The 25,549-nt window shown below is 46.5% G+C and overlaps 2 protein-coding genes across 5 annotated transcripts in view; one reads left to right on the top strand and one right to left on the bottom strand.

The window, feature by feature from the left end:
• SMN1 (survival of motor neuron 1, telomeric) overlaps nucleotides 1–20,050 on the bottom strand; it is a 69,922-nt gene extending 49,872 nt beyond the window's left edge. The window contains exon 1 of the mRNA XM_075325305.1: nucleotides 20,006–20,050. The gene's annotated coding sequence lies outside the window, so the exon portion shown is untranslated. The remainder of the gene's footprint in view (nucleotides 1–20,005) is intronic.
• A 4,988-nt stretch (nucleotides 20,051–25,038) lies between these two features.
• Nucleotides 25,039–25,549, top strand: part of BDP1 (BDP1 general transcription factor IIIB subunit) — a 260,324-nt gene continuing 259,813 nt past the window's right edge. For all 4 annotated transcript variants that reach the window (XR_012727216.1, XR_012727217.1, XM_075325283.1 and 1 more), the window contains exon 1: nucleotides 25,039–25,365. Coding sequence is in view for 2 of the 4 variants with exons in the window: in XM_075325283.1 (XP_075181398.1) it covers nucleotides 25,145–25,365 (221 nt within the window). In the remaining 2 variants the exon portion in view is untranslated. The remainder of the gene's footprint in view (nucleotides 25,366–25,549) is intronic.

Raw genomic sequence — 25,549 nt, 5'->3', positions numbered from 1 at the left:
CAAACCCTCGTCCACCCCAGTACACTCCCACCTATCACACATTCAGAAACCTACAGGCCATTGACTTTCAGACCCTTACAGACTCTTTACACTCATCACTGTCCCCTATCTCCTCACTTTCCTGTCCTGATCTGGCTGTAAACCATTACAATGACACACTCAGAAATACCCTAGACCAAGTAGCACCCCTCACCCTCAGAACCTCCAAACACAGAGTAAAACAGCCTTGGCTCACTTCCCAAACTCGATTTCTCCAGTGATGCTCTAGGAGTGCCAAACGCATATGGAGGAAAACCCGCACACCAGAAAACGTCATCCACTACAAGTTCATCTTAAGGACCTACAACTCTTCACCTCGCCAAACAGACCTACTTCACCACCCTTATTTCCTCACTATCCAACAATCCAAAAAAGCTCTTTGACACCTTTCACTCCCTCCTCAGTCCCAAAGTACATACCCCCATCACAGACCTTCATGCTGATGACCTGGCCTCATATTTCACAGATAAAATAGAAAACATCCGCCAGGAGATCAGCTCCCAGCTACCAAGCGTTGTGAATCCCATCCCTCCATATATCCCATCAAGCTCACTTTCCACATTTGACCCAGTCACAGAGGAGGAAGTCTCCAGGCTCCTCTCTTCTTCTCATCCTACCACTTGCCCTACTGATCCCTTTCCCTCACACCTACTCTGGTTGTCACCACTCACCTAACTAAAATCTTCAATCTCTCTCTCTCTCTTCGGGTATCTTCCCCTCCTCCCTCAAACACTCTATTATTACTCCATTATTAAAAAAACCCTTCCCTTGATCCGTCCTGCACAAGCAACTACAGACCAGTCTCCAATCTCCCCTTCATCTTCAAACTCTTGGAGCGCCTGGTCTACTCTCGCCTCACCCGCTACCTGTCCTCTCACTCTCCTCTAGATCCTTTACAGTCTGGCTTCCGCCCTTTACACTCAACAGAAACTGCCCTTGTCAAAGTGACCAATGACCTATTGACTGCAAAACATAATGGTGACCACTCTCTGCTTATCCTTCTTGACCTCTCTGCCGCCTTCGACACTGTTGACCACCATCTCCTTCTCTCTATGCTCCATTCTATCGGCCTAAAGGACACTGTGCTCTCGTGGTTCTCTAACTATCTTTCTCGCCGTTCATTCAATGTATCATTTGCTGGCTCCACATCTTCTCCTCTTCCTCTCACTGTTGGGGTCCATCAAGGTTCAGTCCTCGGCCCTCTTCTTTTCTCCCTCTACACTGCCCCAATTGGAATGACCATTAGCAGATTTGGTTTTCAGTACCATCTTTATGCTGATGACACACAGCTATACACCTCATCCCCTGAGCTCACCCCCGCTGTACTACAGAACAGAAGTGACTGCCTGACTGCAGTTTGCAATGTCATGTCTGCTCTCTATCTCAAACTTAACCTTTCCAAAACTGCCCGCTCCTGCCGCTTGCACCTCAAGAACATCTCTAGAATCCGCCCCTTTCTCACAATGGAAATGACAAAAACACTCACCGTAGCCCTGATCCACTCTCGCCTTGACTACTGTAACTCTCTATTAATTGGTCTCCCCCTAACTAGACTCTCTCCTCTACAGTCCATCCTTAATGCAGCAGCTAGGGTCATCTATCTGGCTAATCGCTACTCGGATGCCTCTGCTCTGTGCCAGTCATTGCACTGGCTGCCCATATATCACAGGATCCAATTCAAACTGCTTGTTCTCACCCACAAAGCTCTCCCCAGTACAGCACCCCCTACATCTCCACCCTCCTCTCTGTCTATCACCACAAAGCTCTCCACAGTGCGGCACCCCCCTACATCTCCACCCTCCTCTCTGTCTGTCTCTGTCTCACCCCACCCGGTCTCTACGCTCTGAAAACGACTTTCGACTAACATCAACACTAATCCGAACCTCCCACTCCCGGATCCAAGACTTCTTCCGAGCTGCACCAATCCTCTGGAACGCTCTACTGTTAGGGCCAGGTGGACGGGCAGACCCAGGAGGCGGATCCACTGGGCCGAACTCCTTGATGAAGGCAAGGGGTCCGGTAGCCGGAGCACTACGGGTAGCAGGACAGTCCGTATACAAGAGTAGAATGGAGAAGTCCCTGGGACCACGGAGTCACTGATGGTAGTCCGGGTGACGGAGCTCAGGTTCGGAGGCCGAGATGTTGTCAGGCGGAGTCCGGAACCGATGGAGCGAGAGGACGGGTCACCTCAGGGATCAGAGATGGTACGGACTGACAGGATGGCAGATAGTCAGCGTTCTGGGTTCGGGAATCGGCAGGACCGGATGGCGAGGCAGGAGCGGCTCTAGAAGAGAGATAGGTAAGTATGGCACAGAGACACAAGGAGACCTGACTCCTAGCTTGGGAAACACGAAGAACAGGCCCCGCCCACTTGGACACTAAACCCCTTTATACCCTGTACCTGTGTGCTCAATTTCCTGTCAGTGGACGCTGGCCCTTTAAGAAAGGGTCAATGACCGCGCGCGCGCCCTAATGCGCATGCGCGAGGCCCGGGTGCCAGAAGCCAGGGCAGGGAGCGGTGAGCAGGAAGCAGGAGAGCCGGGCTGGGGCTGAGCAGCCGACGGGCGCCGGGAGCGGGGACCGGACCGCCTGGAGACCGCAGGCAATGGAGGCTGGGGACCGGGGAGAGAAGCAGGGAAGCCGGGGAGCGTGGCAGGTGAGCCGGGGAGCAGAGCAGGGGAGCCGGAGAGCGTGACATCTACCCCAAGAAGTTATAATGAATCATAACTTACTCTGCTTCAGACGCTCCCTAAAAACGCATCTTTTTAGGGCGGCCTACCACACTCCCTAATCTAATCCAATTCACACAGTGCCTCTACAACTTCTCACAACATAACCTCACGTCAAACTCCATGCCACCCAAATGCATCTCAAGATTCAGGCCCACTGGTCCAGGAAGCCATTATCTATCCCCCATTTCCTTGAAATTGCTGGATTGTCATTGTAAATAAGCACTTGTACCTTGCCCCCCCCCACCCCACCCATATCTCATTGTAGATTGTAAGCTCTCACGAGCAGGGTTGTCTTTTTTTTCCCCTCTAAATATTGCATTTTCTATTACTGTTATTACTGTTACTTTTTTGTATATGATCCTCCTGAATTGTAAAGCGCTGCGGAATATGTTGGCGCTATAGAAATAAAGATTATTATTATTATTATTAATATTATTAATACAGCTCACATAGTACTCCATGTATTACTGTATAATGCACTCCCCATAGTCATTCATGTATTATAATGCAGCCCTCAAAGTCCTCTGTATATTATACTGAACCCCATTGTCCTACATATACTGCACCCCATAGCCATCTATGTAAAATTCACCCCATAGTACTCCATATATTATACTGCACCACATAGTTCTCCATGTATTATACTGCACCCCATAGTACTACATACAGTTAGGTCCAGAAATCTTTGGCCAGTGACACAATTTTGGCGAGTTGGGCTCTGCATGCCACCACATTGGATTTGAAATGAAACCTCTACAACAGAATTCAAGTGCAGATTCTAACGTTTAATTTGAAGGTTTGAACAAAAATATCTGATAGAAATTGTAGGAATTGTACACTTTTCTTTACAAACACTCCACATTTTAGGAGGTCAAAAGTAATTGGACAAATAAACCAAACCCAAACAAAATATTTTTAATTTCAATATTTTGTTGCCAATCCTTTGGAGGCAATCACTGCCTTAAGTCTGGAACCCATGGACATCACCAAACGCTGGGTTTCCTCCTTCTTAATGCTTTGCCAGGCCTTTACAGCCGCAGCCTTCAGGTCTTGCTTGTTTGTGGGTCTTTCCGTCTTAAGTCTGGATTTGAGCAAGTGAAATGCATGCTCAATTGGGTTAAGATCTGGTGATTGACTTGGCCATTGCAGAATGTTCCACTTTTTTGCACTCATGAACTCCTGGGTAGCTTTGGCTGTATGTTTGGGGTCATTGTCCATCTGTACTATGAAGCGCCGTCCGATCAACTTTGCGGCATTTGGCTGAATCTGGGCTGAAAGTATATCCTGGTACACTTCAGAATTCATCCGGCTACTCTTGTCTGCTGTTATGTCATCAATAAACACAAGTGACCACGTGATCACGTTGCCTCCACCATGTTTTACAGAGGATGTGGTGTGCCTTGGATCATGTGCCGTTCCCTTTCTTCTCCAAACTTTTTTCTTCCCATCATTCTGGTACAGGTTGATCTTGGTCTCATCTGTCCATAGAATACTTTTCCAGAACTGAGCTGGCTTCATGAGGTGTTTTTCAGCAAATTTAACTCTGGCCTGTCTATTTTTGGAATTGATGAATGGTTTCCATCTAGATGTGAACCCTTTGTATTTACTTTCATGGAGTCTTCTCTTTACTGTTGACTTAGAGACAGATACACCTACTTCACTGAGAGTGTTCTGGACTTCAGTTGATGTTGTGAACGGGTTCTTTTTCACCAAAGAAAGTATGCGGCGATCATCCACCACTGTTGTCATCCGTGGACGCCCAGGCCTTTTTGAGTTCCCAAGCTTACCAGTCAATTCCTTTTTTCTCAGAATGTACCCGACTGTTGATTTTGCTACTCCAAGCATGTCTGCTATCTCTCTGATGGATTTTTTCTTTTTTTTTCAGCCTCAGGATGTTCTGCTTCACCTCAATTGAGAGTTCCTTAGACCGCATGTTGTCTGGTCACAGCAACAGCTTCCAAATGCAAAACCACACACCTGTAATCAACCCCAGACCTTTTAACTACTTCATTGATTACAGGTTAACGAGGGAGACGCCTCCAGAGTTAATTGCAGCCCTTAGAGTCCCTTGTCCAATTACTTTTGGTCCCTTGAAAAAGAGGAGGCTTATGCATTACAGAGCTATGATTCCTAAACCCTTTCTCCGATTTGGATATGAAAACTCTCATATTGCAGCTGGGAGTGTGCACTTTCAGCCCATATTATATATATAATTGTATTTCTGAACATGTTTTTGTAAACAGCTAAAATAACAAAACTTGTGTCACTGTCCAAATATTTCTGGACCTAACTGTATATTATACTGCACCCCACAGTCCTGCGTATATTATACTGCACCCCATAGTTTTCCATATATTATAATGCACCCCCATAGTCCTATATGTATTATAATGCAGTCACCATAGTCCTTCATACACTGTGTGCAGAATTATTAGGCAAGTTGTATTTCAGAGGATTTTTTTCTATTATTGATCAACAACTATGTTCTCAATCACCCAAAAGACTCATAAATATCAAAGCTTAATATTTTTGGCAGTTGGAGTGGGGTTTTTTAGATTTGGCTATCTTAGGCTAGATTTGGCTATCTTAGGTCCACGCAGCGGAAAATGCACGGATTTTGCCGCGGATTTCTCGCAGAAAAGCCGCGGATTTCACGAAAATCTGCAGCACCGGCACTTCCCAGCCATTTCTATGGCATTTTGGAAATGCTGTGTCCATGCTGTGGATTTTTCCGCAGCGGATTTCGTGCGGATTTTGGTCCGGAAAAATCTGCAACATGTCAATTATTGTTGCGGATTTTCATCCGGATTTTGGCTTTAAAATTGGGAAAAAAAAATCCGCATCAAATCCGCGGCAATTACGCGGTAAATCCACGGCAAATCCGCACCTTTGAAAAGGTGCGGATTTTGCGGGAAAGCTGCGGATTTTGATGCAGAAAAATCCGCAGCTACATTCTCTCGTGGACACATAGCCTTAGGAGGATATCTGTCTGTGCGGGTAACTATTACTGTGCAGAATTATTAGGCAACTTAATAAAAACCAAATCTATTCCCATCTCACTTGTTTATTTTCACCAGGTAAACCAATATAACTGCACAAAATTTAGAAATAAACATTTCTGACATGCAAAAAAACCCACAAAAAATTAGTGACCAATATAGCCCCCTTTCTTTATGATGACACTTAACAGCCGACTATCCATAGATTCTGTCATTGCTTGATCTGTTTACACTCAGCATTGCGTGCAGCAGCCGCCACAGCCTCCAGACACCACAGCCTCCAGACACCACAGCCTCCAGTCACCACAGCCTCCAGCCACCACAGCCTCCAGACACTGCTCCCAGAGGTGGACTGTTTTCTTTCCCTGTAGATCTCACATTTTATGAGGGACCACAGATTCTCTATGGGGTTCAGATCAGGTGAACAAGGGGGCCATGTCATTATTTTTTCATCTTTTAGACCTTTACTGGCCAGCCACGCTGTGGAGTAGTTGGATGCATGTGATGGAGCATTGTCCTGCATGAAAATCATGTTTTTCTTGAACGATACTGATTTCTTCCTGTACCACTGCTTGAAGAAGTTGTCTTCCAGAAACTGGCAGTAGGTCTGGGAGTTGAGCTTCACTCCATTCTCAACCCGAAAAGGTCACACAAGTTGATCTTTGATGATCCCAGCCCATACCAGTACCCACCTCCACCTTGCTGGTGTCTGAGTCGGAGCGGAGCTCTCTGCCCTTTACTGATCCAGCCTCTGGCCCATCCATCTGCCCATCAAGAGTCACTCTCATTTCATCAGTCCATAAAACCTTTGAAAAATCAGTCTTAAGATATTTCTTGGCCCAGCCTTGACGTTTTATCTTATGTTTCTTGGTCAGAGGTGGTGGTTTATCAGCCTTCCTTACCTTGGCCATGTCCCTGAGTATGGCACACCTTGTGCTTTTTGATACTCCAGTAACGTTGCAGCTGTGAAATATGGCCAAACTGGTGGCAAATGGCATCTTGATTTTCCTCAATTCATGGGCAGTTATTTTGTGCCTTTTTGTCCCGGAACGCTTCTTGCGACCCTGTTGGCTATTTGACATGAAACGCTTGATTGTTAGGTGATCACGCTTCAAAGGTTTGGCAATTTCAAGACTGCTGCATCCCTCTGCAAGACATCTCACAATTTTAGACTTTTCAGAGCCCGTCAAATCTCTCTTCTGACCCATTTTGTCAAAGGAAAGGAAGTTGCCTAATAATTAAGCACACCTTATATAGGGTGTTGATGTCATTACACCGCACCCCTCCTCATTACAGAGATGCACATCACCTGATTTACTTAATTGGCAGTTGGCTTTCACTATACAGCTTGGAGTAGGACAACATGTAGAAAAAGTATCATGTGATCAAAATACTAATTTGCCTAATAATTCTGCACACAGTGTATTGTATTATTCACCCCATAGTCCTTAATGTATTCTAATGCAGCCCTATTGTCCATGTATAAGGTAACGCCATTAGTCCTCATATAATGCAGCCCCCATAATCCTATATGTATTATAACGCATCCCCATAGTCCTTCATATTGTATTATGCAGCCCTATAATCCTCCATATACAGTGCCTACAAGTAGTATTCAACCCCCTGCAGATTTAGCAGGTTTACACATTCGGAATTAACTTGGCATTGTGACATTTGGACTGTAGATCAGCCTGGAAGTGTGAAATGCAGCAAAAAAGAATGTTATTTCTTTTTTTATTTTTTTTTTAAATTGTGAAAAGTTTATTCAGAGGGTCATTTATTATTCAACCCCTCAAACCACCAGAACTGTTTGGTTCCCCTAAAGTATTAAGAAGTATTTCAGGCACAAAGAACAATGAGCTTCACATGTTTGGATTAATTATCTCTTTTTCCAGCCTTTTCTGACTAATTAAGACCCTCCCCAAACTTGTGAACAGCACTCATACATAGTCAACATGGGAAAGACAAAGGAGCATTCCAAGGCCATCAGAGACAAGATCGTGGAGGGTCACAAGGCTGGCAAGGGGTACTAAACCCTTTCCAAGGAGTTGGGCCTACCTGTCTCCACTGTTGGGAGCATCATCCGGAAGTGGAAGGCTTATGGAACTACTGTTAGCCTTCCACGGCCTGGACAGCCTTTGAAAGTTTCCACCCGTGCCGAGGCCAGGCTTGTCCGAAGAGTCAAGGCTAACCCAAGGACAACAAGGAAGGAGCTCCGGGAAGATCTCATGGCAGTGGGGACATTGGTTTCAGTCAATACCATAAGTAACGTACTCCACCGCAATGGTCTCCATTCCAGACGAGCCCGTAAGGTACCTTTACTTTCAAAGCGTCATGTCAAGGCTCGTCTACAGTTTGCTCATGATCACTTGGAGGACTCTGAGACAGACTGGTTCAAGGTTCTCTGGTCTGATGAGACCAAGATCGAGATCTTTGGTGCCAACCACATACGTGACGTTTGGAGACTGGATGGCACTGCATACGACCCCAAGAATACCATCCCTACAGTCAAGCATGGTGATGGCAGCATCATGCTGTGGGGCTGTTTCTCAGCCAAGGGGCCTGGCCATCTGGTCCGCATCCATGGGAAGATGGATAGCACGGCCTACCTGGAGATTTTGGCCAAGAACCTCCGCTCCTCCATCAAGGATCTTAAGATGGGTCGTCATTTCATCTTCCAACAAGACAACGACCCAAAGCTCACAGCCATGAAAACCAAGGCCTGGTTCAAGAGGGAAAAATCAAGGTGTTGCAGTGGCCTAGTCAGTCTCCTGACCTTAACCCAATTGAAAACTTGTGGAAGGAGCTCAAGATTAAAGTCCACATGAGACACCCAAAGAACCTAGATAACTTGGAGAAGATCTGCATGGAGGAGTGGGCCAAGATAACTCCAGAGACCTGTGCCAGCCTGATCAGGTCTTATAAAAGACGATTATTAGCTGTAATTGCAAACAAGGGTTATTCCACAAAATATTAAACCTAGGGGTTGAATAATAATTGACCCACACTTTTATGTTGAAAATGTATTAAAATTTAACTGAGCAACATAACTTGTTGGTTTGTAGGATTTATGCATCTGTTAATAAATCCTGCTCTTGTTTGAGGTTTGCAGGCTCTAACTTATTTGCATCTTATCAAACCTGCTAAATCTGCAGGGGGTTGAATACTACTTGTAGGCACTGTATAATGCACCCCTAAAGTCCATGTATAAGGTAACCCAATTAGTCCTCCATATAATGCAACCCCCTAAGTCCTATATGTATTAAAATGCACCCCATAGTTCTTCATATTGGATTATGCAGCTCCATAGTCCTCCATGTATAATGCACCCCTATATTCCATGTAAAAGGGATCCTTCATATAGTATTATGCACCCCTTATATTCCTGCATATAGTATTATGCACCCCTTATATTCCTCCTTATAGTATTATGCTCCCCTTATATTCCTTCATATAGTTTAGTACACGCCTTATATTCCTCCATATAGTAGTATGCACCCCTTATATTCTGCCATATACTAGTATGCAGCCCCCATATAGTGCACCACCATATTGTGTGCCCCAATATAATATTGTGCGCCAACATATAGTTATATGTGTCACGCTCCCCGGTGCCCGTGCCATGCTCCCCGGTGCCCGTGCCACGCTCCCCGGTTCCCCTGCCACGCTCCCCGGCTCCCCTGCCACGCTCCCCGGCTCCTCTGCCACGCTCCCCCGCTCCCGGACCTCGCTTCCCCACTCCCGTGCCACGCTCCCCGGTCCCCTGCTCCTCAGCCTCCATGCTCCCTCACCTGCGTCCTCCAGGCAACCCGGTCCCCGGTCCCGGCGCCCGTCTGCTGTCCTGAGCCGGCCCGGCACTCCTGCCTCCTGTACACCGCATCCTGCTCTGGCTTCTGGCACCCGGGCCTCGCGCATGCGCATTAGGGCGTGCGCGCGGTCATTGACCTTTTCTTAAAGGGCCAGCGTCCTCCAACAGGATATTGAAGATGCAGGTACAGGGTATATAGGGGGTTCCTTTCCAAGTGGGCGGGGCCTGTTCTTCGTGTTTGCTAAGCTAGGAGTCAGGTCTCCCTGTGCCATTGTCTCGTACTCACCTATCTCTCTTGTAGAGCCACTCCTGTCCCGCCAACCGGTCCTGACGGTTCCAGAACCCCGAACGGACTGTCCGCCATCTTCTCAGTCCCTACCGTCTCCGATTCCTGGATCTGTGCGGTGACCGATCTCCCCGTTCCGCTGGTTGTGGACCCTGCCTGACATCATCTCGGCCTCCGAACCTGCGCTCCGTCACCCGGACTACCTTCAGAGACTCCGTGATCCCAGGGACTTCTACACCCACTCCTCTGAACGGACTGTCCTGCTACCCGTAGTGCTTCGGCTACCGGGCACCTTGCCCTCGGTTGGGTGCTCAGTCCAGTGGATCCACCTCCTGGGCCTACCCGTCATCCTGGTCCTAACAATATGCAGCCCCATATACTATTTTGCAACCCCAATAAATGCTTCCGCATAGTCCTCTGGAATTCCTGATTAAATACACAAATATACTCACTTCTCCTCATTCAGCCACTGCCCCAGTCTCCTCAGCGTGTGTCCACTGTTATGCCACTCTGACATTTTAGCACATCAGTGCGCAGTAGTGACGTCACTGCTAGAGATGAGCGATGTTCGAGGTTCGCCAATTTCATGTTCGAGTGATTTTTGCTAAAAGCTCGACAGTTCGAGTTACGTTCGAGAACGGTTCGATCACCAAAAAGCCTAGCTAGTTACTAGCTGGCTTTTCACTGTAATAGTGTGAGTCACTCTGTGATTCACACTATTATCAAATTTCAGCTTATAGTGTGCGGGGGGGACGGGGTTTAGATCTGTGCTACTGCAAAGTGCTGAGAGAATGCCGATCACCATTTATTAATTTTTTTTTCCCCTAACCGCGCGTGCAGTGGAGCGTTCCAAGCTGTCAGCAAATCACAGACACAAACACAGCTAAGTTGATTTTTGCCAGACAAGCAAGGGCATGTGTCATAGGCTGTGCATGTCACATGTCCTTAACCTATAAGATACGGCCATTTTCCCCTTCGCCGCTATTATCTGTCTTCTGCGTGTGGGTGACAGTCACCGCTCACGCTGCTGCTGCTGCTGTGTGCGCTATAGAGATACAGTGCAATCTACACAGCGCTTTAGGGATTAGGGACTGCTGGTTATTTCAGCCCTTTTCAGGGCTGATTTACAGGCATTCATAGCCATAGCTGCTAAGCATGTCCGTGCAAATGCGGTGTAGGGATTTAGATAACAGCGTCTGGCTACCTCAGCTCAGGCAATTCCTTACTGCATTTTTTCATTAGCAGGGATAGAAAGTGAGGCTTCCTTTGCTGTCCTGCTCCCCAGAGCACCCGTGCATTCTACCCACATGCACATTTTTGCCACGCTATTTTATTTGCCCAAGGAGCTGACACTTTTTGTGCCATCCTAAAAGTGTCTGGAATACTACCTTAGTGTTCCTTTGCTGTCTTGCTACCTACAGCACCCGTGCATTATACCCACCTGCCCATTTTTGCCATGCTATTTTATTTGCCCTAAGAGCTGACACTTTTTGTGACATCCTAAAAGTGTCTGAGATAGTACCTTAGGGCGGCTTTGCACACTACGACATCGCAGGTGCGATGTCGGTGGGGTCAAATTGAAAGTGACGCACATCCGGCATCGCATGCGACATCGTAGTGTGTAAAGCCTAGATGATACGATTAACGAGCGCAAAATCGTCGTAATCGTATCATCGGTGCAGCGTCGGCGTAATCCATAATTACACTGACGCGACGGTCCGATGTTGTTCCTCGTTCCTGCGGCAGCACACATCACTGTGTGTGAAGCCGCAGGAGCGAGGAACATCTCCTACCGGCGTCACCGCGGCTTCCGTAGGATATGCGGAAGGAAGGAGGTGGGCAGGATGTTCACATCCTGCTCTTCTCCGCCCCTCCGCCGCTATTGGCTGCCTGCCGTGTGACGTCGCTATGACGCCGCACGACCCGCCCCCTTAGGAAGGAGGCGGGTCGCCGGCCAGAGCGACGGTCGCAGGGCAGGTGAGTGCGCGTGAAGCTGGCGTAGCGATAATTTTTGCTACGCCAGCTATCACACGATATCGTACCTGAGACGGGGGCGGGGACTATCGCGTGCGACATCGCAGCATCGGCTTGCGATATCGCAACGTGCAAAGCCCGCCTTAGTGTTCCTTTGCTGTCCTGCTACCCACAGCACCCGTGCATTATACCCACCTGCCCATTTTTGCCATGCTATTTTATTTGACCAAAGAGCTGACACTTTTTGTGCCATCCTTTTTGTGCCATTGTGTCTGGAATACTACGTTAGTGTCCCTTTGCTGTCCTGCTACCCACAGCACCCGGGCATTCTACCCAACTGCCCATTTTTCCCACACAATTCTATTTGCAAACTGTGCTGCCACTGTTAGGGGCATATTAAAATTGTCTGGGATAGTCAGTGTTGGTTCTTCAGCTGTCAATAAAGCTAGACCACCGCTGCAATCTACAGCACCTCTCCATTTTTGCTACCACATTTTAAGTGTCCAATCTTTTCGCTAACAAAATGAGTGGCAAAAGGACAGATGCTGGTGGAAAGGGGAACAGGCGTGTTGGAAAAGGAAAAAAAGTTTGTGTCCGTGGGGTAGGTGGGAAAGCTACATTAACATCTGCTGAAGAAATGCCATCTTCCAGCAAAAGTAAGATGTCTACTACTTTCCGTGGACAATCCGATGTGCTTCCTTTTTTACGGAACCGAACAACTGTAACAAAGGTAGATGATGCACAAAAAAAAACAAGCTTGAATGGATCTCAAGTGCTCCAACAAGTGGCCTCTCCTCCACCTCAACTTCAACATCCAAAAAACAACAGTCCTCTGAGTTGTCATCCCAATCGCACTTGCTTTCTCCCAGCTCTCAAGTCTCCACCCGCCCTGAAGAGTATGGTGTAACAGAGATGGCTGAGTCTGCAGAGCTGTTCAGTCACACTATAGCCTCTGGGAATCAGAGGTCTGTTGCCAAGCTACAGTGAGTACAGACCAGGAAATGGTCTGCAGTGATGCCCAGAAGCTTTGTGAGTCTGATTCAGGCCTTGATGACCAAGTTTCTGAGCATAATGTAGACCCTCATTCCCAAACTGTAACACCTGTTGGTAGAGAGAATGAGGAACATACTGATGACGATGAGACGCAGTTACCAGATTGGGATGACAACTTAACTTGATAATGAAGTTCTAGATCCCACTTACTGTCAACCCACAGTCAGGCACTCGAGGAGGACACCAGAGGCGGTGGAGGAGGATGCAACTGATGACGAAGTTACCTTGCGCCTTCCTGGACAGAGTCGGAGAACTGGAAGCACGTCAACAACTGCATCCTCAGCCACAACTCTGCCTCTGAGCACAAGTCGGGGTGGCTCTGCAGGTCGCATGGCCTCTAAGCCTTGCCTAGCCGGGTCCTTTTTTGACCTTGCAAAGGATCTCCCAAATCATGTGATCTGTAAAATTTGTCACCAATCTATAAGTAAAGGCCAAAACCTCACCAGTTTGACAACTTCTTCCATGAATCGTCACATGAATAACAAGCATAAGTCCCAGTGGGAAGCTCACCGTGCTGCAATGCGGCCTAGCGGAGCGAGCCAACCACCGCCTGCCCCTTCAAATTCCTCCGCGCGCCCTTCATCTTCTATGACTGTGGGGACAGCTGTCACACATGTTTTTCCACGCAGATCTTCCACCTCTTTAACCGCAACAGCCAGTTTGCTTGGCAGGTTGTCAGTTGGTTTGGAAGGGGAAACAAGTGCTGGTGTAGAGCTCTCTCAGACATCGAGAGCATCAACTTTGGATGAAGGCAACATCATGTCTCCGCCTGCACTTTCCTCACAGATCTGCAGTTTTCCAGGGACACCCTACTCACCACCGTCTCCACACAGCAGCCAGATCTCGGTCCCTCAGATGTGGACAAATAAAAGGCCATTTCCTCCGAGCCATGACAAAGCTAAGAGGTTGACTTTCACCCTCTGTAAGCTCTTGGCTACCGAAATGCTGCCTTTCCACCTGGTGGACACAGAGGATTTTCAAGACCTTATATCAGTCGCAGTGCCACAGTGCCAGATGCCCAGTCGCCACTACTTCTCCAAGAAAGGTATGCCTGCGCTACACCAGCATGTCGCACACAACATCGCCGCTTCCTTGAGAAACTCTGTGTGTGACAGGGTGCATTTCCCCACCGATACTTGGACCAGTAAGCATGGACATGGGCGTTACATGTCGCTGACTGGGCACTGGGTAACTATGGTGAGAGATGGTGAGGGGTCTGCTGAACAAGTCTTGCCGTCCCCACGACTTGTGCGTCAATCCTCTGTATGTCGAAGTTCCTCCACTGCTTCTGTCTCCTCAACCTCATCTGGGTCCTCCACCTCCGCCCAAAGCCTGTGTGGTCAGGCCACCCGCGTTGTAACTGTGCACAAGGAATCCCACACACCTCCTTACTATGCTGGCAGTAGAGCTCAACGGCATCAGGCGGTCTTTACGTTGAAATGTCTGGGAAATAAGAGTCACACAGCTGAGGAGTTGTGGTCAGCTCTGCACTCAGAGTTTCGTAAATGGTTGTCTCCACTCAACCTGCAGCCAGGTAAGGCCGTGTGCGACAATGCTGCAAACCTGGGTGCGGCCCCTCGCCGGGGCAAGGTGACACACGTGCCTTGTATGGCTCACATTTTGAACCTTGTTGTCCAGCAATTTTTCACCCACTATCCCGACCTAGATGGGCTTCTGCACAGGGCACGGTCACTCTCTGCTCACTTCCGCCGTTCAACCGCCGCAGCTGACCGACTTGCATCGCTGCAGAGGTCTTTCGGCCTGCTGGTTCATCGCCTGAAATGCGATGTGACGACACGCTGGAATTCGACTCTCCACATGTTACAGCGACTGTGGCAGCACCGCCGAGCCCTGGTGCAATACGTTATGACGTATAGCCTGGGCCAACGAGATGCAGAGGTGGGGCAGATCACGCTGATGGAGTGGTCTCAGATCAAGGACCTATGCACCCTTCTGCACAGCTTCGACATGGCGACGAATATGTTTAGCGCTGACAATGCCATTATTAGCATGACAACGGAAGGGTTAACAAGATCTACAAGGACCAGACGTTCATCATCAACAAGGCGGCAGGCATGGGACAGTGGGGGAGAGGGATTAACAAGGGCGCATGGTAGCAGCCAAACTGTTTAGGAAGGGGCAGGAGCCCATGAAGAAATGGAGGACGAACTGTCGATGGGCATGGAAGACTCAGCTGATGAGGGAGACCTTGGTCAAATTTCGTTTGTTCGAGGTTGGGAGGATATGTCAGAGGAAGGCAGCATGGTTATCACCTCGCCGCCACCAACACAGCAAGGACTTGGTCCGCAGGGATGCGCAAGACACATGGGTGCCTTCTTGCTGCACTACCTTCAACATGACCCTCGGATTGTCCGAATTAGAAGTAATGATGACTACTGGCTTGCCACACTCTTAGATCCCCGGTACAAGTCCAAGTTTTGCAAAATAATTCCAGCCATAGAAAGGGACGCACGTATGCAGGAGTATCAGCAGAAGCTGTTACTCGATCTTAGCTCGGCTTTTCCACCAAACAACCGTGCAGGTGCAGGGAGTGAATCTCCCAGTTGTAACTTGACAAACAGGGGACTGTCTCGTCATCAACAGTCAAACCGTACCAGCAGCACCGTATCTGGTGGTAACAGCAGTTTTATTGAATCGTTTCATAATTTTTTAGACCCTCCTTTGCAAGGCCACCAGAGACAAGAAGTCTGACACATAGTCAACGGCTGGAGAGGATGATACAGGAGTATCTCCAAATGAACATCGATGCCATGACTTTGCAAATGGAGCCTTGCTCATTTTGGGCTTCAAATCTTGAAAAATGGCCAGAGCTCTCCACTTACGCCTTGGAGATCTTGTCATGTCCCGCGGCCAGCGATGTCTCTGAATGTGTCTTCAGTGCTGCTGGGTGTGTGCTGACAGATAAGCGCACACGTCTGTCCAGTGACAATGTGGACAGACTAATGTTCATCAAGATGAACAAGTCATGGATCAGCAAGGACTTTGCTACCCCGGTGTCATCCTGGGGAGAGTAAAGGCTTGTGGATTTGGATTGTGCTTGATGCAAGTCAACATGTGAAGTTTACAACTAGGGCACAAGTGATGCCACTGAAGTGGTGTGTGTGGGGCCCAATTTTTGGAAAAAAGGGAGACTCCGCTTGGAGTCCCCTTGCTGTGTTTTTAAAAATGATCCAAGATGAACAAGTCATAGTTCAGCAAGGACTTTGCTACCTACCCAGGTGTCATCCTGAAGACAGTTAAGGCTGGCGTATTTTTGAATGTGCTTGATGCAAATCAACAGGTCAAGTTTGCAACTGGGGCACAAGTGATGCCACTGAAGGGGTGTGTGTGGCCCAATTTTTGGAAAAAAGGGAGACTCTGCTTAGAGTCCCTTTGCTGTGTTTTACATGATTTTAGAAGGGCGTGCCATGCCTATATCTGTGTCTCCTCCTCTTTTTCCTCGTCCAGCTGTTTCGTTTTCGCATGAGTATATGTCCTTGTCACTTTCCCATGTGTTTGTGGTATGTTGTGAGTTGTTTGTCACCTTTTGGACACCTTTGAAGGTGTTTTCTATGTGTTTTTAGGTGTTTGCCTCCCATTGTTTTCAATGGGGTTCGAGAGGTTCGTCAAACGGTTCGTCGAACGGCACCTCGAACGGAGCCTTCAGAGGCTCGCTCATCTCTAGTAACCGCAGTCCTCCATGCTGAAACATCAGTGTCTCACAGACACATAGTAGTAGAATGATTAGAAATAGAGTGTTCTGCTCCTCCTCGCATTGTTCCTTTCAATTGTATTGGCATCTGTGATGGTGATACCGATATAAATGAAAGTACGATCGTCGTCAGGAGGTCCACGGGGCCACAGTGACTCACGGGCCCAATCTAGACAGCTCACTAGTGAATCATCTAGAATAGAGTGGCAAAAATGAGGTGCTCAAAATATCCACTCTGATCTAGACGGCTCACTGCTGAATCACCTAAAACAGAGTGGCTAAAATGAGGTCCTCAAAAAATCCACTCTGATATAGACGGCTCACTACTGAAGCAGCTAGAACGGAGTGGCTAAAATGAGGTCCTCAAAAAATCCACTACGACACAATGTGGATATTATGAGGACTTTCAGCTGCGCTCTGTTACGGTTTTTGCTTTGAGGCTCCTCCCACTCTTCGAAAAAATCCATTGCAGTCACCTCAGTACCAAATGTACATAATGTAGTGGCTAAAATGAGGTCCTCAAAAAATCCACTCTGATATAGACGGCTCACTACTGAAGCAGCTAGAACGGAGTGGCTTTTTTGAGGTCCTCAAAAAATCCACTACGACACAATGTGGATATTATGAGGACTTTCAGCTGCGCTCTGTTACGCTTTTTGCTTTGAGGCTCCTCCCACTCTTCGAAAAAATCCATTGCAGTCACCTCAGTACCAAATGTACATAATGTAGTGGCTAAAATGAGGTCCTCAAAAAATCCACTCTGATATAGACGGCTCACTACTGAAGCAGCTAGAACGGAGTGGCTTTTTTGAGGTCCTCAAAAAATCCACTACGACACAATGTGGATATTATGAGGACTTTCAGCTGCGCACTGTTACGCTTTTTGCTTTGAGGCTCCTCCCACTCTTCGAAAAAATCCATTGCAGTCACCTCAGTACCAAATGTACATAATGTAGTGGCTAAAATGAGGTCCTCAAAAAATCCACTCTGATATAGACGGCTCACTACTGAAGCAGCTAGAACGGAGTGGCTTTTTTGAGGTCCTCAAAAAATCCACTACGACACAATGTGGATATTATGAGGACTTTCAGCTGCGCACTGTTACGCTTTTTGCTTTGAGGCTCCTCCCACTCTTCGAAAAAATCCATTGCAGTCACCTCAGTACCAAATGTACATAATGTAGTGGCTAAAATGAGGTCCTCAAAAAATCCACTCTGATATAGACGGCTCACTACTGAAGCAGCTAGAACGGAGTGGCTTTTTTGAGGTCCTCAAAAAATCCACTACGACACAATGTGGATATTATGAGGACTTTCAGCTGCGCACTGTTACGGTTTTTGCTTTGAGGCTCCTCCCACTCTTCGAAAAAATCCATTGCAGTCACCTCAGTACCAAATATACATAATGTAGTGGCTAAAATGAGGTCCTCAAAAAATCCACTCTGATATAGACGGCTCACTACTGAAGCAGCTAGAACGGAGTGGCTTTTTTGAGGTCCTCAAAAAATCCACTAAGACACAATGTGGATATTATGAGGACTTTCAGCTGCGCTCTGTTACGCTTTTTGCTTTGAGGCTCCTCCCACTCTTCGAAAAAATCCATTGCAGTCACCTCAGTACCAAATGTACATAATGTAGTGGCTAAAATGAGGTCCTCAAAAAATCCACTCTGATATAGACGGCTCACTACTGAAGCAGCTAGAACGGAGTGGCTTTTTTGAGGTCCTCAAAAAATCCACTACGACACAATGTGGATATTATGAGGACTTTCAGCTGCGCTCTGTTACGCTTTTTGCTTTGAGGCTCCTCCCACTCTTCGAAAAAATCCATTGCAGTCACCTCAGTACCAAATGTACATAATGTAGTGGCTAAAATGAGGTCCTCAAAAAATCCACTCTGATATAGACGGCTCACTACTGAAGCAGCTAGAACGGAGTGGCTTTTTTGAGGTCCTCAAAAAATCCACTACGACACAATGTGGATATTATGAGGACTTTCAGCTGCGCACTGTTACGCTTTTTGCTTTGAGGCTCCTCCCACTCTTCGAAAAAATCCATTGCAGTCACCTCAGTACCAAATGTACATAATGTAGTGGCTAAAATGAGGTCCTCAAAAAATCCACTCTGATATAGACGGCTCACTACTGAAGCAGCTAGAACGGAGTGGCTTTTTTGAGGTCCTCAAAAAATCCACTACGACACAATGTGGATATTATGAGGACTTTCAGCTGCGCTCTGTTACGCTTTTTGCTTTGAGGCTCCTCCCACTCTTCGAAAAAATCCATTGCAGTCACCTCAGTACCAAATGTACATAATGTAGTGGCTAAAATGAGGTCCTCAAAAAATCCACTACGACATAATGTGTGAAATTATAAGCACTTTCTCGGCTGCGCTCTGTTACGTTTTTCGCCGTGAGGCTCCTCCCACTCTTCGAAAAAATCCACTGCAGTCACCTCAGTACCAAATATACATAATGTAGTGGCTAAAATGAGGTCCTCAAAAAATCCACTACGACACCATGTGTGAAATTATAAGCACTTTCTCGGTTGCGCTCTGTTACGTTTTTCGCCGTGAGGCTCCTCCCACTCTTCAAAAAACTGAATTTCAGTCACTTCAGTACCAAATGTACAGAATGAAGGCTACAGGGAGATCCTCAAAAAATCCACTCTGATCCAATATGGTAAGTTATGAAGACTGTCAGCTGCGCGGTTCCGTTTTTCCTTGTGAGGCTCCGCCCACTCTTTCAATGTCAGTCATGCGGTCACGACTTGTGGAAATACGGTAAAATTAAAATTCCAGCAAAACTGAACAATCAGCGCTGTGTGGAATTATTTATATTGTAAAAAATAATAATAAAATGTAAGTTATAATAATAATGAAAATAAAAATTTGCCCTTTGGAAAAAAATAATAAATATAACAGTGTGAGCATCTAATAAATAAAAACATGAAATCATTCCAATTATAAATCTGATTCCAGCCCCTGCTCTGAGGCCTGGAGACCCCGCTGTAGAAACTGAACTGTGTTGTATGGAGAAAAGATCACAGAGATCATCAAAAAATCAACTCTGATCTAGCCACCTCACTGGTGAAGCAGCTAGAACGGAGTGGATAAAATGAGGTGACCAAAAACATGTGACTACAGCGAGGCCTCAAGAAATCAACTCTGATCTAGACACTTCAGCAGTGAACCGGCTAGATCAGAGTGGAAAAAATGAGGACCACAAAAAACCCACTCTGATCTAGACACTTCAGTAGTGAGCCGGCTAAATCAGAGTGGAAAAAATGAGGCCTCAAAAAATCAACTCCGATATAGCCGGCTCACTACTGAAGCAGCTAGATCAGAGTTGATTTTTTGAGGACCACAAAAAATCAACTCTGATCTAGACGCAACCGTCCTGCCATAGCACGCCGTCAGCTCACAGTCACGAACTGACCCACTGGGGTATCCGTTCTACGTCATCACCACCGAGCGGCGGGACGAGGAGATAGGAGCTTCCTGCTCAGCGCCCCCTGCTGGAGCCTGCGCTCATCACACTGTGCTGTGTTATGTCCGTGCTGAAGTCAGTGTCCTATGTTCACGTCGCGTTAGAACGGATCCAACAAAAGTCCGTTGGCAAAAAACATTTTGCAACCACAACTTTTTTTTTATCATTTTTTTAACAAGTTGATTTTGCAGAATCTTTTAACATTGGATCCATTACCTGATCACTATTTATCTTCCATTTGAAACTGATTCAGTAAGAAAAAAACAGATCCTTTATAAATTAAAGAAAAAGGGATGGATAAATAGCAATTGATTAAGGCTGCTTTCACACCTCCGTTTTTTCCTGTGCGGCACAATCTGGCACTTTGCAGAAAAACCGCAACCGTTTTTTTTTGCCGCCGGTTTTTATGCATAGACTTTCATTAGTGCCGGATTGTGCCGCATGGGCTTGCGTTCCGTCCGGTTTTTGCCGTATGTGGCAGATTTAGCCAATGCGGCGGCCGGATGGAACGTTGCCTGGCACTTTTTTTTGTCCGGCAAAAAAAACTGCATCGCGCCGCATCCGGCCGATGCGGCGCGATTTGCAATGCATGCCTATCAACGCCGCATGCGGTGTCCTGCGGCAAACACCGCATCTGGCCGCCGCATGCGTTTTTTTTCCACTGCGCATGCCCAGTAGCATGCCGCAAGCGGCAAAAACCGGACGGGCCGCATGTCAAAAACTTAAGCAAAGGATGCGGTATTGTCGCCGCATCCGTTGCATAGGTTTTAGAACCGCATTGGCCGGCTCTGCTAAAACCGGATGTGTGAAAGCAGCCTTACGGATCATGTGAAGGGTCACAGAAAAAAATGTGCTGAACTAGAGCTCACTATACTTTAAATATTTTATAACTGTATCAATACAAGGGGCTGCTGATAAGTCTTTGGTTTGGGAGTTTGTTTCTATGGTAACGAATGTTACATCACATGAAAGCCTTGTGTGTCTAATATATGTTTTCAAAATTTTATGTTTGTTGCTTATGGCAACAGTGTTCTACGCACGCAGTCTAATGCGATATTCACAGCAACAGAGCAGAGGAGTGATAAAATTCTTGATTCTGTAAGGAAAGTCTGTGAAGGATATTCATGGTGACATGTCGCAGACATTGGGGGGTCAATGCCCTTTATATTCCACAGTTAAGAACTGGGTTGCCAAATTTAAAATGGGCCACTTCAGCACCAATGATGAGGGATGTCCTGGACGACCGAGAGTGGTTGTTGTTCCGGAGATCGTCGATGCTGTGCACAACCTCATACTGGACGAATTTCAGCTAAAGCAATAGCAAACATCATGGGGATTTCAACTGAATGTGTTTGTGTCATTATCCATAAACATTTGGACATGAGGAAGCTGTCTGCAAAGTGAGTCCCTAAATATTTGACAACAGATCAGAGAAGCATGCGAGTGAAAACTTCCCCACTCCATTTGTCAGCATTTCCGGACTGATAAGAACTTCCTGGATCAACTGGTCACTATGGATGAAACATTGATTTATTTGAATGACCCTGAAAACAAGGAGCAGTCAAGAGAGTGGAGGCACAGTGGTTCTCCTCGTCCAAAGAAGTTCAGGGTGCAAAAATCAGCCATTAAGGTGATGGCGTCTGTGTTCTGAGATTAGGAGGGCGTGCTGCTAGTGGACTACCTTCAAAAGGGTTCCACCATCAATGCAAGTATTGCATTAAACGTTTGGACCAATTGAAGGCAGCTCTGAAGGCCAAAAGGCGCGGCAAGCTGTCCAAAGGAATCTTGTTCCTGCAAGACAATGCCTCCGCTCACACTACACAAGAGACCATGGCAAAACTGGCAGAGCTGGGCTTCCAGCTGGTTGACCACCCACCTTATTCACCAGATCTAGCTCCCTCCGACTATCCTCTGTTTCCAAACCTGAAGAGACACCTCAAGGGTCCCAAATTTCACATCATTTCTGATGCCATGGCTGCTACGGATGCCTGGTTTGAGGCACAACTGAAATCCTTCTTTTTGCTAGGCTTACAGAACTTGGAATACCGATGTAAGAAGTGTGTTGATATCAGTGGAGAGTATGTGGAATCAATGTAAAGTTTAATCATCCTATCTCTTTTCTTTCTGGGCAAAGTCAAAGACTTATCAGCAGCCCCTCATAGATATCAGAAAATAATGAACATGGAGAGTTTTGGGATTTTTAAGTTGTCCTCCCTTGTTCCTGAGGGACTTAACGAGTGTATAGATAGATTACACTAGATAAAAGGGTTAATTGTGGGCATACATGTTAGTTCAATGTGTATATTATTCAATTAATACATATTGTAACTAATGTCTCTCCTGATATAGCACATAATACTTTTCATATTTATAGTATTTTTAGTTTCCATATGAATGTATCTATTATTCTCTTGGTTTGCTTTTGTCCCCCCTTGAAATAGTTAATGAATGTTATAACTAATTTTGATTATTAACATCTGTTATACCCATATGAAACTACAACCCGTGGGGAAGAGATCAGTCCACTTTAAAAATGCGTGGTATTTATGTATATTTCAGTTTCAATAAATTTTGGGATCTTTTTTAAAAATTGGTGGACAGCGCATTATATTGTCATTTATTTTCCTTGGATGTATTCACTATCCCTTTGGGACTGCTAACAATTGCTGCAGTCCGGATTTCTGCCCTTTCCAGAGTTACACCTGGATTTTGTGAAACATCTCCGGGTGAGCTCCTTCAGAAATTGGCTCACACATAGCGATTCTTATGGCTTCACACAGGGAGCGCCCCTACCTCTCTTCTTTCTTTATACTAAGCATGGAGAACACAAAGTGGAGAAGAGAACTGTCTCAGGACTTGAGAACCAAAAGTGTTGAAAAATCAACAATCTCAAGGTTACAAGTCTATCTCCAGAGATCTTGATGTTCCTTTGTCCAAGATGCGCAACATAATGAAGAAATTTACAACACATGGCCCTGTATCTAATCTCTCTGAACATGGATGAAAGGTTGCAATGCATGACAGTCTGAATGGTGACTAAGCAGTCCCAAACAAGTTACACAGAAATTCAAGCTGTTCTGCGGCTCAAGGTGCATCAGTGTCAGTACAAAATATCTGTCAACATTTGAATGAAATAAAATGCTATAGCAGGAGACCCAGGAGGACCCCACTGATGACACAGAGATGTAAAGCTAGACTACAGTTTGCCAAAATGGATGTCAGTAAGCCAAAAGCCTTCTGGAAAAGTGTCTTGTGGACAAATGGGACCAAGATAGAGCTTTTTAGTAAAGCACATCATTTTACTGTTTACTGTAAACAGAACGAGGCCTACAAAGTAAAGAACACAGTACCTAGAGTCATATATGGTGGAGGTTCAAAGGTTTTTTATGGTTGTTTTGCTGCCTTTGGCCCTGGGTGCCTTGACTGTGTGCAAGGGATCATGAAATCTGAAGATTACCAAAGGATTTTGGTTTGCAATGTAGGACCCAGTGTCAGAAAGATGGGTTTGTGTCCTAGGGCATTGGTCTTCCAGCAGGACAATGACCCCATACTTGAAGAAGTCTCCAGGAACGCATGGAAACAAATGCTGGAGATTTCTGAAGTGGCAGCAATGAGTTTGGATCTAAATTCCATTGAGCACCTGTGGAGAGATCTTAAAATTACTGTTGGTAGAAGACACCATACAAATACGACAGACCTGGAGCAGTTTGCAAAAGAGGAGTCCAAAATTCCAGTTGAGATGTGTAAGAAGCTTGTTGACGGTTATACAAAGCGATTGATTGTAGGTATCTATCCAAAAGGTGTGCAACCAAATCCTGAGTTGAGGGTGTCAATAGTTTTGTATCACCCATTTTGGGGGTTTTCTGGAAATAATGTCCAATTTGTCTATTTTTCTATAGTTTTGTGTTTTTTTCCAATACATACAAAAGAAATAAACACGTGTATAACAAAACAGGTGTGATTGCAATAATATTCCGTGAAAAATACTTCATTTTCTGGAACAATTTCAAGGGTGCCAATACTTTTGGCCATGACTGTACATGATTAAATAATGAAATAAAGATATGTGAAGGAGGCCTAAAAGATCTGAAAAAAACCTACTGAAGCAGCAAACTTTGTGAATACCAAACTTCCTGTAGTTTTTTAGCATTGTTGGCCATGACTGTTGACTGTATATGACATAAACTCTAAGAATAGGCTCGGCTGTTACTCATAGACTTTGAAGCTTTTATTCCATTAAAAAATATCTAAATTCCATGACCATAGGGGCAGCCAGGCTTATCAGCTCCCTCTTTACAAAGCTTCAGCACCACGACCAGTGTGAGTCCCATGTGACGCTTCTATAGGTACACATAGTAACAGAACCATATATATAATCCGGGACATTTCAGGGAAAGGATAGAAGATTCCATCCTGTTTATAATGAGCTTTTTACCAGCTCCAGATCTAACGCTCTGCCCTAATTCACTTAGAGATTGGTCCATCTTACAAGTCTTTTGAAAAAGACCTTTTCTGGCAAACATTGTCCCTTGTCTACACTTATAGGGCCAGTCTGATGAACAAAACGAGAAAGACAAGGCTCAGTACCTCCCGGGCATCTCCTGTGAGCTCCTGGCTGTCTCTCCTGTGACATTGTATGGCAGGTGATTGCTGCTGCCTCCTGAATGCTGCCAGTGCATATTGTTCACCAGACTTAATAACTCTATAACTTTTTACAATTCAATTCAATTTTGATCTCTTTACATAAAAAATAAAAAGTTTACAGATCTGTGATGGATCCTCACCCTGATCATTATACAAGTAAATACAATCATTAGATCAGCTGCTTTGGTCTTATCCTGAAACAGCTGGTAATTCTAGGACCAGTGCGCATGCTCAACAACCTGGCGCTTCACGAGTCGCTTGGAGATGACATCATCATGAAAGTACTCTATTCCGGCAGCACACCCTTCTCGAGCCCACGTGATGGGCCTGTGAGTGTGGGTTGCTCTGAGCCCGGCTGTTAGTGTGTGTGCGGCCCCGGGATGCGGAAGAGGAACGCAGAGCCGGACACACCATGATGCGCAGAGCGAGGCTCAGCGTCCGGCCCAACGTCAGGCCCGGAGGCCGCGCAGCGGGGGCGGCGAGTGCGGCCAGTGCCCGGGATGGAGGAAGCGCCCCCGCCGCAGAGCCGGAGCCCGGCAAGGAGAGCAAGACAGCGGCCCCCGGAGAGAACGGAGCCGAGCCTGCGAGCGGGGAGCCGGCAGCACCGCGGGGCCAGGAGGAGCAGGCGGAACCGTGAGTGTCCGAGGGTCACAGTGTGCCGGGTCCTCAGCTGTGAGCGGAGCACGGGTCCCAGCAGCTGCAGTGACATTATATATACAGTATATGTGAGCGGAGCACTGACACTGTATATACAGTATATGTGAGCGCTGCACTGACATTATATATACAGTATATGTGAGCGGAGCACTGACACTGT

Source organism: Anomaloglossus baeobatrachus, chromosome 1 (genome assembly GCF_048569485.1).
Source record: "Anomaloglossus baeobatrachus isolate aAnoBae1 chromosome 1, aAnoBae1.hap1, whole genome shotgun sequence".
Lineage (NCBI taxonomy): Eukaryota > Metazoa > Chordata > Amphibia > Anura > Aromobatidae > Anomaloglossus > Anomaloglossus baeobatrachus.
Note: the sequence above shows the minus strand (reverse complement) of the source record. Positions and strands in the feature narration are given on the sequence as shown.